A 15,119-nucleotide genomic window follows, 5' to 3' on the forward strand; every position below is an offset into this window, starting at 1 on the left:
CGGAGAGGGAGGGGGGCAGCAGAGGGGGAGCCGGGGGCCGAGTGCGGGGAGGGGGAAGCGGTGCTGCGGTTCAGAGCGGAGTTTTGCGCCGAGCCCGTGAATGAAGCCGCTGTCCTCGGTGCGGAGTCCCTCCTCCCGCTGCGGACGGCGAGTTTGGAAACGTACGGTAATCTATTTCTGCCCTTCTCTCTGGAGCTGCGTTTAAGGAAGTTTACTTCAAGTCCGCCGAGCGCGGCCCCATGTCACATCCCCACTTCCACGAGCAGCTCCCGGGCGGTGACACCTCCGTGTGCCAGCGTCCAGCCGCTCTTTAAAGAACAAATTCCTCCTAAAATCCCTCCGGAACGTTTCCTAACGCCCAACCCGACGTTTCCAGGCACCCGAGGAACATCAGCAGTCGGTATGAGGAGAGGAGGTCGTGCCCGAGCGACCCGCGGAGCTGCTGCGATGCGACGAGCAGCGCGATGGACGCGGGGATGCCTGCTCTCCTCCCTGAGCCCTTCCGCCCATTTCGGGGTCGGCTGGGTGGGCAGCGGGACCGGACCCCGTCCGTGGGGATGGGCGCTCTGCTCTGAGCACGGGGGGACCCCGAGGTGCCCTCGGTTCAGGGCTGGGATCGCCGCGGCTCTGGCTGCCGAGAGTCCCCTCCGTGAGCTGTAGGGCGGGCAGAGCCCGGCGGTTCAGGAGGAGCGTTGGCCGCAGGTGATGCTCAGCACCCGCGGGGCGGGCGCGCTGCACGTGGGGCGATGGCGGCCGTCATTCCATTCGCGTGACGCATTCCCAGTGGAAAGCGGGGCCGCGCTGGGTACCCCGACCCCCCTCCACTCCCCCCCATTCGTCCACGCTGCCCCCTCTCCCGGCCGCGCGTGTGCCGCCTCCCCCCGGCTCCGCCGCGGTGCCGGTGCCGCCCGGTGTCGGTGCCGGGCCGGTAGGCGGCAGTGCTCCGCTCTCGCGCCGCTCCCCGCCCGCTCGGCCCCGGGAGCGGATGCAGTTCCCCGGCTGCCCCCGGCTGCTCGGCGGGGCGGCGGGGCCCGGCCCGCAACGCGCTCCTCCCCGCGGCGCTCCCGGCGGCGCTCCCCGCAGCGGCCCCGCTCCGTGCGCGGCGTTGGGCGGCCCCGCGGCCCCGCTCGGCAGCGCTCTCTCCCCGCCGCGGCCCGCTCCCGGTCCCGGCCTGCGGGGCCCGGCGCAGCTCCGCGGGGCCATGGCCGAGTGGGCTCCCGCACAGGTAAGCGCGGCCCGGTCCGGCTCAAACCCCCCCCCCCCCCCCCCCCCCCGGTCCCCCCTCCGCCTCTCGGCCCCGCACACTGCCCGGAGGCGGAGCCGCCCCGCCCGGCGCTCCCGGAGGGCCCCGATGCGGCCCCCGCGGCCCCGCTCCTCTCGTCCCCGGTACCCCCCGCTCGGCCCCGTGTGCCCCCGGATGTCCCCTTCGGGATGTGTCGTCGCTCCCCCCCCCACCCCGCGTTGTCCCCTTTCCCCCCCGCGATGCTCCGTTGGCCCCGCGATGTCCCGCTGCTCCGCGCCGTCCCCGTGTCCACCCCGGAGGGGATCCCGCGTGAGATGACCCAGAAGTACTCCCTTCCCCCCCAAAAAAAAAAACCAACAAGTGGAGGGGGTCCTCCTCCATTGCCGCCAGCACATGGGGGGACCTCGTGGCCCACGACTGTGGGGGACAGCGATGGGGTGTGGGAATGGGGTGGTGGGTGGAGGTGGTGACCCCGGGGGTCTCTTCCAACTGCTGTGTGGTGTGGGTCAGTGCAGTGATGGAGCGATGGGTGATGGGGTGATGCTTGGAGGGACTTGTTGGATGGATCACAGGTCGGTGGCACGTGGGGGCACCGTGGGGATGTGCACGTGTGGTACGCGGGCACCCTGTGGCAGGGAGGGGTCAGACCGGGTGCTCCTGGAGGTCTTTTCCCACCTTTATGGCTCTAAGAGTCGGCACGAATGCCATGGGGTGATGGGTTGGTCATCAGAGATGTCTTCCTCCATCCTCAGTGGGCACGGTGGGGAGGGGGTGATCTCGGAGGTCTTTTCCAACCTGTGTGGTTGTGTTGATGGTGGGGCGGCTGGGCTGGATCCCAGAGCTCTTTTCCATCCTTTGTGGTCCCATACTCTGTCAGCTGTGGTGGTGGCGATGGCTGGGTTGGATCACAGAGGTTTTTTTCCATCCTTCGTGGTGCTGTCATTCTGTAATTCTCAGAGGGGTGGGTCCCAGTGGGACTCGGTGGTGGTGAAGGTCTCACCCAACCACAACGACGCGGTGGTTATAGGAGTGGGTGCAGTGGGGATTGAGGGGGGGGGCAGATGAGCCGATCCTCCTCCACCCTCTGTGATTCTGCGGCTCTGCAGTTCGTGCTGCAGCCCTCCCCCGGGGGTCGAGACAACGCGGGGTCACAAGGTGGGCTGTGCCCACCCCCCAGCCCGTGCCTCCCCACGCAGGTGCAGGAGTGGAACGTGGAGCCCCCCCACCTGATGCCACTGCAGCCACCGCTGCTCCCCGAGCGGGCGCACGTGAGGGAGGCACAGCTGCACTCGGCCGAGGCGTCGCTGTGGACGGTGGTGGCCACGGTGCAGGCGATGGAGAGGAAGATCGACCTGCTGGCCACCCGGCTGCTCAGCCTGGAGGGCCGCTCGGGGACGGCCGAGAAGAAGCTCCTGGACTGTGAGAAAACAGCCATGGAGTTTGGCAACCAGCTGGAGAGCAAATGGGCCGTGCTGGGCACCCTCATCCAGGAGTACGGGCTGCTGCAGCGGCGGCTGGAGCACGTGGAGAACCTGCTGAAGAACAGGAACTTCTGGGTGCTGCGTCTGCCCCCCGGCCCGCGCGGGGAGGTGCCCAAGGTGGGGGGCGTGTGGGGCCGGGTGGGTCCCGGTGCCCATTGGGGATGGCTGTGCTGAGTGCCGGGGCTTTGTCCCCGCAGGTGCCGGTGACGTTCGTGGACATCGCCGTCTACTTCTCGGCGGAGGAGTGGAAGAATTTGGAGGAGTGGCAGAAGGAGCTGTACAACAACCTGGTGAAGGAGAACTACGAGTCGCTCATCTCCCTGGGTACACGGCCCCATTGGCCCCATATCAGGGTGGTCCCACGTGTCCCCCTCTAACACATGTTGTGTTCCCCCGAGCAGATGCAGCACTGTCCAGGAGTGACACACAGCCCCGGCTGGAGCGTGGGGACGTGCCCTGCGTCCCCGAACAGCAGGACCTGGAGCAGCGTGAGATGCCACCGGATGCCTGTGCAGGTGAGGCACCAGCTCAGCCCCAGCCCCGCTGCCTTTAGGGTGCACGTCCACAGTGTCCCATCCCTACAGGCTGCACTGCGGCCGTCTGGTCCCACGGGCTGTGTATAGTCACCCATCCCCACTGGACATCCCATGGTCACCCCTCGCTTTGACATATCCCATGGTCACATGTCCCTGCGGGCTGGCCTGTCATCGTCACCCCACACCATCAGCCATCCACGGGTCATCCAACTCCATCCAGCAGTCACCTGTCCCCGTGGGATTTCCCATGGTCACCAGTCATCGTGGAATGTGTTGTGATCACCTGTCCCCATGGGATGGATGTCTGGTGGTCACCCAACCCTATGGCTCATCCCATGGTCCTCTGTCCTCTTGGGATGCTCCATGTTCACCCATCCCCATGGGATACCTCATGGCCACCCGACCCACAGGATATCCTGTGTTCACCCAACCCTATGGGATGTCCCATGGTCACCCATCCCCACAGCTCCCCCAGGGAGCTGAGCCCGGTCCCGTCGCTGCTGTGGGACAGGGACACCCCGAGGCAGTGAGTGGGGCCGTGCTGGGTGGCCGCAGCCCTGCGCCAGCCAAGTCTGTCCTTGTGCACAGAGCCGCTGATCTCCACCTCCGACATCCTGTCCCGGATCAAGCAGGAGGTGGCGTTTGTTGGGGAGCAGCAGTTCGGGGAGGAGCGGGGGATGCCCACCGACCCCTGTGCAGGTGAGGTGTCCATATCCTACAGCATCTGCCACCCCTCGGTGCGATCGCTTCCCCGCAGCCCCACGTCCCCATCCCTGTCCTTCCCCGCAGGCGCGGACGCCCTGATCACGGCTCACGACTTCTTGTCGTGGATCAAGCAGGAGGAGGAGCCGTGCGTCAGGGAACCCTGGGAGCTGCCAGAGAGGGAAATCCTGCCCGGCCCTGGCCCTGGTCTTGGCCCCGGTGAGCAGTGCCCTACAACCACTGCGGACTGTGCCCGTGTGTGCTGGGGTTGGCCGTGGGGAGAGCCCCATGGGGTGCCCCAGTGGGTGTCATGGTGGTAATGAGGCCGTGCCCCTGCGGTGCTGTGCTCTGTGCAGATATGGCCTGGGGGGTGGCACTGGGGAGAGCTGAATGGGGCGCCCCGATGGGCAGCGTGGCGGCAGTGAGGATGGCCGTGCCCGTGCGCTGCAGTGCGGTGCCCTGGCTGAAGCAGGAGAGGGTTTTAGGGCCGCTCTGTGCTAAGGGTGCACCGGGGACCACGTTGTCCCCGTGGCCCCGATCTCATCAGCTCCTGACCAAAGCTTTCCCCCCGCAGCCGGCGAGGGGCTGCTGGTGAAGATGGAGGAGCAGCGTTGTCCCCGCGCTGATCCCCCCGAGGAGGTGCTGCCGGGCGCCTCGGGCGAGCTGCTCTTCCCAACCCCGAGCTTCGGGACCCCGGAGGGACAGGCGGTGCCGGTGGCGGCGGGGGGCAGCGTGGCAGCACAGCACAGACTGAGCAAAGCGCTGAGCGCCGAACCGGGGCCGGCGGCCGAGCCGGGGGGGGTCCCAGTGCCGGCATCAGAGGAGCGTCCTCACGGCTGCGCCGAGTGCGGGAAGAGCTTCAGCGGGAAGAAAAGCCTCCGCATCCACCAGCGCAGCCACGCGGCCGAGCGGCCCTACCCCTGCGCCGAGTGCGGCAAGAGCTTCAACTGCCACTCGGGGCTGGTGCGGCACCAGATGATCCACCGCGGCGAGCGGCCCTACAAGTGCACCGAGTGCGGCAAGTGCTACAGCCGCAAGGAGCACCTGCAGAACCACCAGCGGCTGCACACGGGAGAGCGGCCCTTCGTCTGCGCCGCCTGCGGGAAGAGCTTCATCCGCAAGCAGAACCTGCTCAAGCACCAGCGCATCCACACGGGCGAGCGGCCCTACCAGTGCCCGGCCTGCGGCCGCAGCTTCCGCTACAAGGAGTCCCTCAAGGACCACCAACGCGTGCACGGGGCCGAAGCCGGACCCCCGCCGCCCCCACAGCCCCCCGGGTTGCCTCCCGGGGATTAGGGACGGACGGCTCACGGCTGCGGACTGAGGGCCCCCCCCCACCCCCCCGCACCGGGGGTGAGTGTTGGCCACGGAGCTTTGTACCAAATGCGGGCAGCCGGCCCCGCCGAGGACAGACGCTCGCCAGCCCCGTGCTCACCCCAACCCCGACAATCCGGGGAACGACGGATGGGAGCTGCCTCCCCCGGCCGTGTCCCCGTCCCCGCCTGCTGCTCTGCCCCCCTCCCCCCTGCTGCTTATTTTTACTCCCCGTGCCGTCCCGCTCTGTACAGTGCTTGGGGTGTCGTTTTGTATGGACAATGCAATGCGGAATAAAGTCGTGCTGGGCTGCTGCGCCTTCGCCCTGACCCCACTCAGAGCCACCTCAGGAGAGTGACAGTGTCACTCCCCCCCCCGAAGGCAGAGCAGGGGGTGGAAGCAGGGCAGCCCTGCAGGGCTCAGCGCGGGGAGTGGGACCCGCAGGGATCCCCACCCTGTGAAGCCATTCGTGGCACTCCTCAGCACTCTGCAGCGTTCATTTTCCTCACTGCACTCTCAGCCCTGGGAGCAGGGCTCTGTGCGAAGCCCACCCCAACCAAACGGGTACCAGGAATAAAACCCACCCCGTGCCCACCTCACTCCAAAGTGCCCCCCCCCAAAGGGACCCGTGCTGTCCAGCAAGGGCTGCAGCTCCATCACCCACACACGGTGATGTGCTCAGCCCCGTGGGGACGGCGTGCTGCACTGTCACTCCAACGTGGGCCATGCACGGGTGGGGGGGCAGAGCCCACAGAGCTGGGTGTGGGGGGGAGGCAGGGGGGGCACAGCTGCAGCCTCAGCACTGAATCGACACATGCAGTGATGGCTTCTCCCTTTTTTTTTTTTTTTGCCTTTTTTTTTTTTTTAAACAGAAGTTCATGGTTATATGCAAATTAGGTCATTAAATGATTTGCATAAAATGCTCGCCCACCAGCGACTAAAAGTGTTCCTAACACTTCCCCCCTCCCTCCCCCCCCCCCCCCAAGGTAGTAATCCTACTCCGCTATGCGCCGTCGCACGCACGCCCCGCGGGCACCGCGCACACCTTTGCACGCTCGCGTGCGTCGCTGCCGCCCAGCCCGGGCTGGCACACGCGTGCTGAGCGCGGCGGGCAGGTGGGCATGCACGGTGCTGGCTGCCCACGTCCCCGTACCTCTGTGCCGGCACGGCGGGCACCGGCCTCACTGCCGGCCCCCACGAGTGACACGCACCCGTGGCTCCGGGGAGGGCTGTACGCACACCACGTCCTTCGTGGGACACCCCCCCCTGCCCTAGCTGTTGGCAAGGAACAGCCGTCTGTGTCTGGAGGCCGAGCCGCGCGGTCGGCCCCTACGCCGGCCACGGCCCCGGTTGCCGAAGGGGCTGCGGCTGGGCACGGCGGTCTCCGCCCAGCTGGCGTTGCCCACCTGCGGCTCGGGGAAGCCGGGCTCGGCTTTGGGCTGCTCGAGGAGCGGGCCGGGCTCCGGCCGGGGCTCGGGAGGTGGCACCTGGCTCTGGCGGGCGCTGGCCCGCTCCTGGCGCAGGTAGCGCAGCTCGTCGCGGATGTCCGTGAGGACGCCCAGCAGGCGGAACTGGAGCTCGCGGTCGCGGGCCCGCTCCTCGCGCTGCGTGGCTCGCTCCTCCTGCCACATGGCCAGCTCCTGGTGGTACAGCTGGTCCCACTGCTCCTCCAGGTCCAGCAGGTGATGGATGTTAGTCCTCCAGCTGTCCCGGCGCTCCTCGCGCAGGCGGGAGCGGGCTGGGCCGGGGGCAGAAGGGGCGTCCCCTGGGGGAGAGGCGGAGGAGGGGAGCGACTCCTCGGTCAGGGCACCGCCGTGCAGCGGGGAACGCGCCGAGGGCTCCTCCTCTGGGGGCTTCTCCCAGGTGGGCCCCATCAGTACCCTGGGCAAAGCGCCCACCTCCGGGCCCGAGCCCCCCGCCTGCTCCTCGGGGTGCGAGGAGTCGAGAGCGCGGCCCAGGGGGGGCAGCTCGGACACCCCGTCGTTGCCCCAGTCCGAGTGAGCGTCCGTGGGGTTGAGAGGGTCCTCGGGCAGGGAGGTGACGGAGCCCTGGGAGCTGCAGCGGCGGATCAGCATGGCCTGGCGGGACAGTTTCATGTCCTCCTCTGCTGACATCGGGGCCTCGGGTCCGGGCTGCAGCCCCATGGTCCCACCGTGGCCCCTTTCCACCTCCCGGCCTTCCCGTTCCTCCTCCTCCGACATGGATGCGTAGGAGACGAGGGATTCGTTGCGCAGGGATGGGGATATGGCTGTCATGTCCGGAGTCCGCAGCTCCGGTCCTGACTCGGCTGGAAGAGAACAGAAGCCCTCCTGTGAGCACACATTGCTGCCACGTGGGTTCAGCTGTGCCCCCCACCCCTTCCTGACGCTGTCTGTCTGTCTCTCAACGTGCCTACCCCCACCCCACGCCCCGGTTTTGCAAGGCCCAGCGCTGCAAGGAAAGCCACAGCCTTGGATTCACCATACAGACACTGCTCCCAGAGCAGAGAAAGTTGTTTTGTTGAGAACTGCGATGGTTGGATTGAATCTTGAAGGTCTTTTCCAGCCTAAAAGATTCTGTGACTCCTGCCACCAAACAGCAGCCTGGGCTCTCAAACCCACAGCCCCCCAGGCCGCGTGGATCTGGAGGCAGCACCCACGGGGGTGGCTCAGAGCTGGGCTCTACCAGGCCAGAACCACACTCCCTGTGCAGAACGTCCCCCACCTCAACCAGGTCCCCAAGCTCCCACCACTGCCCCCCACCCCCACCCCACGAAGCCCCGGCGCAGCCTTACCTGAGCTGCTCTGCCCTTCCCCTCGGCTGTACTCGCAGATGACCGAGGGGTCGGGGCTCTGCACCGCCAGCCGGGGCGCGGCAGAGCCCTCCACGTCGGGCAGGGACGAGGGCTGCCCGTTGGTGTCGATGTAGATGCTGGGGTGGCTCACGCCGGGCTGCAGGTGCATGAAGGACTGCTTGGATGCACCAGGGAAGAAGAGATCTGTGGGACAGAGAGAGAATCCAGCCTCAGTCACAGTGACAACGGCACCGCCAGCTCACGCGGCACAGCACTGAGGGCAGGAGGGTGGCCTGCTAACACTGATGTGCCTCCTGCAGGGTCAACCTGTGTGAGAGCTTGCCATCCATCGCCTGCCCCCAGGACTGGGATGGCACCCTATGAATTCCCCCCCCGGGTCCTCTTCCTCGAGCCCAAAGCTTTTCTGCACTGCATGAAGAAGGGGTTCTGGTTCAGAGGCAGCCCGAGCCTGCTTCAGAACAGAAGCGAGAGCCACGCTGCCCACACATCCCCAGTGAAATCTGACTGAGAGGAGAGGAAGGAGCGGGAATGGCTGCTGGTGAACTTTGGGGTACAAAGAAGCCAGACACGTCCCCTTGGTGAAAACAAAATGGCAGAGGGGATGCTTGCCTCCTGGCCAGTGACAACAAACAATGGTGGCCCAGCCCACAGCACTGGGTACTTAACCACAGCATCTTCCCCACAAGCATCTCCTCGGTTATCTGAGGGAAATAAGTGTTACCCAGCAGCAGAACCTGCACGAGGCCGTGACACAGGTGAATTCTGCAGACAGCAGAGGGCACAGCCCCATCGAGAAGGCATGGGGAGCCCAGGGACCCCCCAGCCACACGACACCACGATAACGCAGCAGCTGCTCTCTGACTTGGGCTAACAGTGAGGGACACTGACACTGAAAGGAATGGGGGAATAAAATCCCATCCCATCTTCTGCCTGCTGCCTTCAGATGGTATCCAGCGACACCAGGCAGCGTACTGCGCTCAGCAACAGAAAGGACCCACGCACAAAGTGCCATGCTCTCACACCAATCCCAGGACATTTCCACAGTGGTTTTTTAATTCCAGCACAGTTTCCAAACCTGGTGCTTTGCTACTCAGACATTATGGGACTGCAGCCCCGCAGCGCGCTGCAATCCCGACACAAACCACATACAAGAGCAAAACCCACAAGTCTCCTTCCACGATCCGACCCACCCGGCAGAGCCCGGAGCTGGGGGCACCGGTGATATTACCAGGGTGGACATCATCTGAGTGCACAGGCAGAGCTGCAGCACAGGACTCCGCAGCTCCAGCTCTCCTAACCCCAGAGAAACACCACGACTGACCTGGGTCCAGGATGATTTCGGGCTCCGAGTCGTGACTGGCCTGCAAGAAGGTGGAAGCCACCATCTTCTCCAGGGGCGTGAGGCGCGGCTTGTGGAGCGGCCCGCCGGCGCGGTTCATGGGCAGGTGCTTCTTGGAGGTGATCTTCTTCTTGACGTCCAAGCGCAGGTCGCGCCACTTGTGCTTGAGGTCGTCGATGGAGCGCTCGGTGTAGCCCAGGAAGTTGACGCGGCTTTGGATCTGGGTCCAGAGCTGCTTCCTCCGCACGGGGTGAGCCCGCAGGGCTTCAGACCCATACAGGGCGCTGAAATGCCGGACCACATTCCAGACCAACGTCTCGGTCTCGTCATTGGAGAAGTTGGCCTTCCTCTTCCGGCCAGATGCTGGCATCGCCTGCGAGGCTGCGGCAGAGGTGGAAGGGGCACAATTGAACCTCGGTCCCCACTCCTCTCTGTCAGCTCCTGGGGGAAACATGGGGCTGCGGGAGCCCGAGGGAGCCGCGGAGGAGGGAGCCGAAGCAACGGCCCCTGAGGCATCCATGGCAGGGGAGGCTTGGGCCGGGGAGGATCTAAAGAGCCGCTTCGGCACACCACGCGGCAGGGGGGCACCTCATCCCCTCGCCCCGGCACCTGGGAGGGGAGAAAAGGAAAGGGCAGCGGTGGGTGGTGGCAGCGCATCGCCCCACAGGGCCCCTATGGCAGGGAGATGGCGGGGAAACCCAGCCCTCTCCAACTAGGGGTACCTGGGGCCCCCAGCTATCTACGGGTGGGGGCATGGAGAGGGTCATGGTCACAGCGTGTGCCTTGGGACCGTGACGTGGGCTGTGGTCCCATGGCAAGCACCACAGGGAGCTCCTCGAGGCCGTGGGGAGGCCTCAGTGCCACACTGAGGGCAGTGAGGTGCAGCTCAGGGCCATGGGGAGCAGCTCTAGTTGCACACTCAAGCGTGCCGGGACGTGGCTTCGGAAGAGCCCCAGCGACAACTTCAGCACCACAGCAACTGCTTCTGAGCCACAGCAGCACCTCAGGTCCGCAGCCAGGACCTCAGTGATGGCCACAGCTGTGGAAAAAGCAGCAAGGCTTCAGGGCCACAGCGAAGACCTGAGCCATGGTGAAGGCTCTGACCACGTCGAGCACCTCAAGGCCTGGCAAAGACCTTGGCGGGGATCTTGGCCATGGAGAGAACCTTAAAGCTCAATCATTTCGAGTCTTTCCCCTCATCCCATTGGGAAGGGGAGAGCGAGCAGACAAGTTGGCCACCTGCTGGGTTCAGCCACAGCAGTGCTTCAGGTTCTTGGTGAGGAGCTCAGGGCTGTGGTGAAGACCTCAGCTCCAACAGGAGAGCCTGGTAGCCACGGCAAAGCCCTCGACTCACGGCAAGCACCTTACGGCCACAGCAAAGATACCTGCAAAGGCCACGGGCGCAGTAAGCACCGAGGTGACAGCCCTGGGGTAAGGAGCACAGCCATGGCAAAGTCCTCTGCCGAGACGGTGAGCACCTCAGGCTCTCAGGAAGGGCCACAGCGAAGGCCTCGGCCAACGGAGCAAACCACGGCCAACGCTGCGGCCGCGGCGATGGAGAGCACCGGGGAACCAGGGCCAACACCTCGGCCACGGCGCAGCTCGCGGCCCCGCGGCCCGGGGAGAAGAGCTCCAGGACCGCGGCGTGGCCTCAGCGAAGGCCTCGGCCACGGAGCATCCTCCCGGCCCGGCCGCGGTGCGGCAGCGCGGCGTGAGCCCGGCGGGGCACGGCGGAAGGCCTCGGGCGGCGCGGGCAGCTCGGGGCCGCACCGCAGGGCCCGGCCGAGGCCTCACCCCCTCCGCCGGGGGTGGGCACCGCCAGAGGGGCCCGCGGGGCACAGCCGCCGCGCCGGGAGCTCTGCCCTCCTCCGGGCGCCTTTTGTTCGCGCTCGCCGCCGGGCACCGGGGACAAAGGGGCCGGGGCCGGTGTCCTGCCCTCGACCACCCCTTCCCCCACCTCCAGGCAGAGCGCCGGGCCCGGCCGCGGGGACGAACTCCTCCCCCACCCCTCCCCGCGGGGCAGGGCGGCGGCGGCGGCGGCGCCTACCTGTGCCGGGCCGGGAGCGCGCGGGGGGAGCGGCGGAGCCGGGCTCGGTGGGCTCAGCTCCGGCGGCGGCGGGTAATGGCTCCCGCCTCGGCGGAACTCGCCTTCATTTCCTCCGCCTCCGAGCGGCGCGGCGCGGCGCGGCGAGGGGCTGCGCGCCTCGGCCCTCGGGCGCCCCCTGGCGGCGGCGGCGCGGAACGACACCGCGCAGCGCTGCGCGGGGCGGTACCGGAGGGGGGCGGGGCGGGGGGGCGGGGCGGGGGGCGCGGTGCCGTGCCCCTCCCCGCGCACCCCGGCGGTGCTCCTCGCACGTCGACGCTGCTCGCTTACACCCGCCTCGGGGTGCGCACCCTCTCCGCCCTGCGCATCCCTATGGGCACCCCCTGGGCGCACCCTCTCCGCCCTGCGCATCCCTATGGGCACCCCCTGGGCCCCTCCCCCCCACCAGGCCCATTGCCCAGCCCCCCCCCCCCATTTGACACACCCCCACGATGTGCCCCCTGCTCTGGGCACCTCACTGAGCACCTCCCACGTGTCCCACCCTAGGTGCGTCTCAGCGAGCACCCCCTGCCCAAAACGCCCAATGCCGCCCCCCACCACAGCCCCCTCTGCTTTTGAGGGTGCAATAACCCAACAGGTTACTGCCCTGCTTTGTCCTGGTGCTCTGCCCGGTGCCGGACCGACCCTGGGAACCAGCAGAAATCTCCCTGCGAGGAGGGGGCTCCAAGCTCCAGCAACAGGGGTGCACGAGGTGCCCTTGGTGCTGTGGGGACAGCCTTGTCCCCAGCCCTAACTGGTCCTTGTACCACGTACACAAATTGGGGGATGTCCCTGTGTCTCATCCCAGCAAGGTGACATAGAGTCACAGGCGATGGTGGTGCTGAGGACAAGGTCCCCCCAGAGGTACCCAGGGGTGCGTTAGGGTCCTACACACATGGGGGCTGTGCAGGGGGGAGGGACGCAGCACCTCTGTTAATTGCTGTGCTGGAAGCAACGACGCTAAATGACAACAATCAACAGCGCTCTATGCTTCGCTGACTTGCTCAGCTTTAATGCACCCCTTGCCAACCTCTGGAGCTCCCTCTGGGCATGGTGACACAGCTAGCACAGTGGCATCGTCCCCCACCCCTCTCCCTCCCTCCCCATACACAGTGCAGCTCCACAGTGGCAGTGGTTGCTGCTGGAGATGCTCTGCTCGAGATGGGGCACCCATTGGTGCCACCATGCTGCTCACTGCTTGGGATGGCTGTCCCTAAGCAGTGCTGGCCCAGCACCAGTCGACACCACATGTACAGCGTCCTGCAGCGTGTAGAATGTCTGCAAGAGGTCTGGTGAGGTGGCCCGGCACTCCAGGTACCGCCGCAGCGTGGCCAGGCTGTCCCACACCTCAGCCTCCGAGGGGCATGGCTGCACCGTCACCGGCTCCCCAGCATCCTCACCCTCTTCCATACCCTTGTCCCAGTCCTCTGTCTCTGCTGTCTCAGCATCCCCAAGGCGCTCCAGCCCCTCATCCATCAACCCAAAGCTCTCCAGATGCTCCTGGCCGAGCCACACAGGTGCGAGCAGCGCATCAGAGCTGGTACTGGGGCTAAAGCTGGCGGCACGGAAGCAGCTGGTGATGAGCCCCGGGCGCACGTCGCCCCACGCTTGTGCCAGCATGTGCAGGGCATCCAGCAGGCTGTGTGACTCCAAGCCATGAGCTGCTGGGATCTGGGTCAGCAGCCGGCGCCGGTAGTGGCCCTTCAGGTCCCTGACGATGCCACGGTGCAGGGGCTGTGCCAGCATGGCAGCAGTAGGTGTGAAGAGCATCTGGACATTGGACAGCTCGAGGCAGGGGTGCTCCTCGCGCTCCTCGACGAGCAGCAGGACGCTCTTCCCCTTGCGCTGCATGTCCTCATTGAAGTCCTGCAGCCACTCAGCAAACAGCGCGGCGCTCAGGCGGCCCTGGCTGCCTCCACGGTAGCTCCAGGGCATGTGCTGCAGGTTGACACCGTGCAGGCAGAGGGGATGGGGACTGCGTCCCACCGCCCACAGCGCTGCCTTCTCCGAGCCGTCAGCATTGGTGCAGAGCAGCAGTGTCAGCCTCTCACCATTGGCTCTCAGCTGGACCTCAGTCTCCCCACAGCTGTACAGCTCAGAGGGCGCATAGCTGCTCAGCAGCTCGGGCAGCGTGCTCTGGTGCTCGGCCCCGCTCTCCTGCGGCAGCGTCGGCTTCTCGAGGGCGATGTTATGGCGCAGCTTGAAGCGTGCCAGCCAGCTCCCACTGGGCTCAAAACCCGGCGTGCCCAGCGCCTCGGCCAGGTGCTTGGCCTTCAGCTGCAGCAGCGTGCTGCTGACAGGCAGCTCGGCTGCACGGGTGCCCTCCACCCAGCGCAGCAGCGCGGCCTCCACCGCCGCCTCCTTGCCCTCCCGCTTGCGCTTGCGCTCGGGGTTGCCGTTACGCTGCCACTCACTCAGGATCCTCTCCTTGTTCTTAATGATGCGGCAGATCTGTGGCTGCGACACGCCGAAGCGCTTGGCCAGCTCGCTCTGGGACACCTTGGGGCCTTCCAGCATCTCCAGCACGCGCACCTTCTCTGTCAGCGACAGCTCCTTGCGCTCCTTGCGGGGCGCTGACGGCTCCAGGGCCAGGCCTCGGCCGCAGGCACTGCACAAAGAGGGACAGCTCCCGGCGGTGCCGTGCGCCAGCGGCTGCCCCATGCCAGGCCGCAGCCCCACAGCAGGCCGCAGCCCTGCCCTGGGCCTCTGTGTGGCACTGAGGCCGCACTCGGAGCACTCAGGCCCCAGCTGGGCCTTGGCACAGTCACTGGGGCTCAGCCCCGCATCGCCCGCACCGGGCCCGGGCCCGCCGCACTGCTGCTCCCACGCCGGCACAGCGCTGGGTTCCTCCCTCTGCCCATCCTTCTCCTGCAGCCATCGCCCTGCAGAGACACGAGCGCGCTATGGAGGCGAATCCTTTCAGACGCCCTCATCCTGAGGGCTCCGGGTCTTAAACCCCGGTTCCCCCCTCCCCACCCCGGGCCTTACCGAGGGTGCCCAGCTGCTCGTGCTCCTCCTTCATGGGACCGGGGCCGCGCCCGCAGCGAACTGCACCGCGCGCCCCCGCTGCCAGCGCCGGGAGCGCGCGCGCTTAACCCCGCCCCACTCCGCTCCTCTCCTAGCACCCCATTGGGCCGCCGCCATCGGGCGCCGCGCGCGGATTGGCTGCGGGGCGACCAATCAGGGGCGGGGAAGGCCCTGGGGGGCGGGGTGGGATGATGGCCGTGAGGCGCGATGACGTCAGAGGTGACATCAAAACGGTGTGGGATGACGTCAGAGCAGTGTGGGGTGCTGTTGGAGCAGCGTGGGCGACATCTGCAGCGTGGGATGATGTGAGCTGACATCGCAGCGGTGTGAGGTCTCATTGCAGCAGTGCGATGACGTTGGAGTGGTGCGGGTTTGCATCGCAGCAACGTTGGGTGACATCAGAACGCAGTGTGGTGACTCCATCAGTGAGGAACAACGCCACAGCAGCGTTGGGATGACATGGGGGCAGTGCGGCAGTGCGTGATGACATCAGGGCGATGTGAGAGGACACTGGAGCGTCGTGGCGGTGTTGGATGACATCAGAGCGCTGTGCAGTGCCTTCAGAGCGGGGTCAGGAGCAGAGTCCCCCGGTGCCAATCA

At 66.7% G+C, this 15,119-nt stretch overlaps 3 protein-coding genes across 4 annotated transcripts; 1 reads left to right on the forward strand and 2 right to left on the reverse strand.

Moving 5' to 3' along the window:
- The first annotated feature begins 1,150 nt into the window (after nucleotides 1-1,150).
- Nucleotides 1,151-5,763, forward strand: LOC136053913 (zinc finger protein 282-like). 2 transcript variants are annotated; one of them, XM_065744882.1, is made up of 7 exons: nucleotides 1,151-1,225; nucleotides 2,440-2,841; nucleotides 2,922-3,048; nucleotides 3,126-3,239; nucleotides 3,849-3,959; nucleotides 4,050-4,181; nucleotides 4,537-5,763. In XM_065744882.1, exons 1-7 carry the CDS (start codon nucleotides 1,202-1,204, stop codon nucleotides 5,256-5,258), a joined length of 1,632 nt encoding a protein of 543 aa, XP_065600954.1. In that variant the 5' UTR covers nucleotides 1,151-1,201; the 3' UTR covers nucleotides 5,259-5,763. The 2 variants fall into 2 exon arrangements, with proteins under 2 accessions (XP_065600954.1, XP_065600955.1); XM_065744883.1 differs by having other exon boundaries at nucleotides 1,162-1,225; nucleotides 2,446-2,841.
- Nucleotides 5,764-6,384: 621 nt separating this feature from the next.
- On the reverse strand, nucleotides 6,385-11,483 carry LOC136053914 (uncharacterized). Its single transcript, XM_065744885.1, has 4 exons — nucleotides 11,457-11,483; nucleotides 9,392-9,790; nucleotides 8,050-8,253; nucleotides 6,385-7,563 (listed from the first exon to the last, which is right to left on the reverse strand). The coding sequence occupies exons 2-4, from the start codon at nucleotides 9,777-9,779 to the stop codon at nucleotides 6,548-6,550; spliced, it is 1,608 nt and encodes a 535-aa protein (XP_065600957.1). The 5' UTR covers nucleotides 9,780-9,790; nucleotides 11,457-11,483; the 3' UTR covers nucleotides 6,385-6,547.
- A 1,160-nt stretch (nucleotides 11,484-12,643) lies between these two features.
- Nucleotides 12,644-14,544, reverse strand: LOC136053916 (tigger transposable element-derived protein 3-like). The gene is made up of 2 exons (XM_065744887.1): nucleotides 14,481-14,544; nucleotides 12,644-14,374 (listed from the first exon to the last, which is right to left on the reverse strand). Exons 1-2 carry the CDS (start codon nucleotides 14,512-14,514, stop codon nucleotides 12,684-12,686), a joined length of 1,725 nt encoding a protein of 574 aa, XP_065600959.1. The 5' UTR covers nucleotides 14,515-14,544; the 3' UTR covers nucleotides 12,644-12,683.
- Nucleotides 14,545-15,119: the final 575 nt, after the last annotated feature.

The sequence above is a fragment of the Cyrtonyx montezumae genome, unplaced genomic scaffold (genome assembly GCF_038088225.1).
Source record: "Cyrtonyx montezumae isolate F1298 unplaced genomic scaffold, pur_monq_1.0 scaffold_32, whole genome shotgun sequence".
Classification (NCBI taxonomy): Eukaryota; Metazoa; Chordata; class Aves; order Galliformes; family Odontophoridae; genus Cyrtonyx; species Cyrtonyx montezumae.

Excerpts from the sequence above, each read along its gene's own strand:
- LOC136053913 (XM_065744882.1), top strand. The coding sequence starts at position 1,202 with ATGGCCGAGTGGGCTCCCGCACAG. Across the intron at positions 2,842-2,921 it reads CGCGCGGGGAGGTGCCCAAG|GTGCCGGTGACGTTCGTGGA; the intron begins GTGGGGGGCGTG and ends TTGTCCCCGCAG. Across the intron at positions 3,049-3,125 it reads CGAGTCGCTCATCTCCCTGG|ATGCAGCACTGTCCAGGAGT; the intron begins GTACACGGCCCC and ends TCCCCCGAGCAG.
- LOC136053914 (XM_065744885.1), bottom strand. The coding sequence starts at position 9,779 with ATGCCAGCATCTGGCCGGAAGAGGAAGGCCAACTTCTCCAATGACGAG. Across the intron at positions 8,254-9,391 it reads CGAAATCATCCTGGACCCAG|ATCTCTTCTTCCCTGGTGCA; the intron begins GTCAGTCGTGGT and ends TCTGTCCCACAG. Across the intron at positions 7,564-8,049 it reads GGAAGGGCAGAGCAGCTCAG|CCGAGTCAGGACCGGAGCTG; the intron begins GTAAGGCTGCGC and ends GTTCTCTTCCAG.
- LOC136053916 (XM_065744887.1), bottom strand. The coding sequence starts at position 14,514 with ATGAAGGAGGAGCACGAGCAGCTGGGCACCCTCG. Across the intron at positions 14,375-14,480 it reads CGAGCAGCTGGGCACCCTCG|GGCGATGGCTGCAGGAGAAG; the intron begins GTAAGGCCCGGG and ends GTGTCTCTGCAG.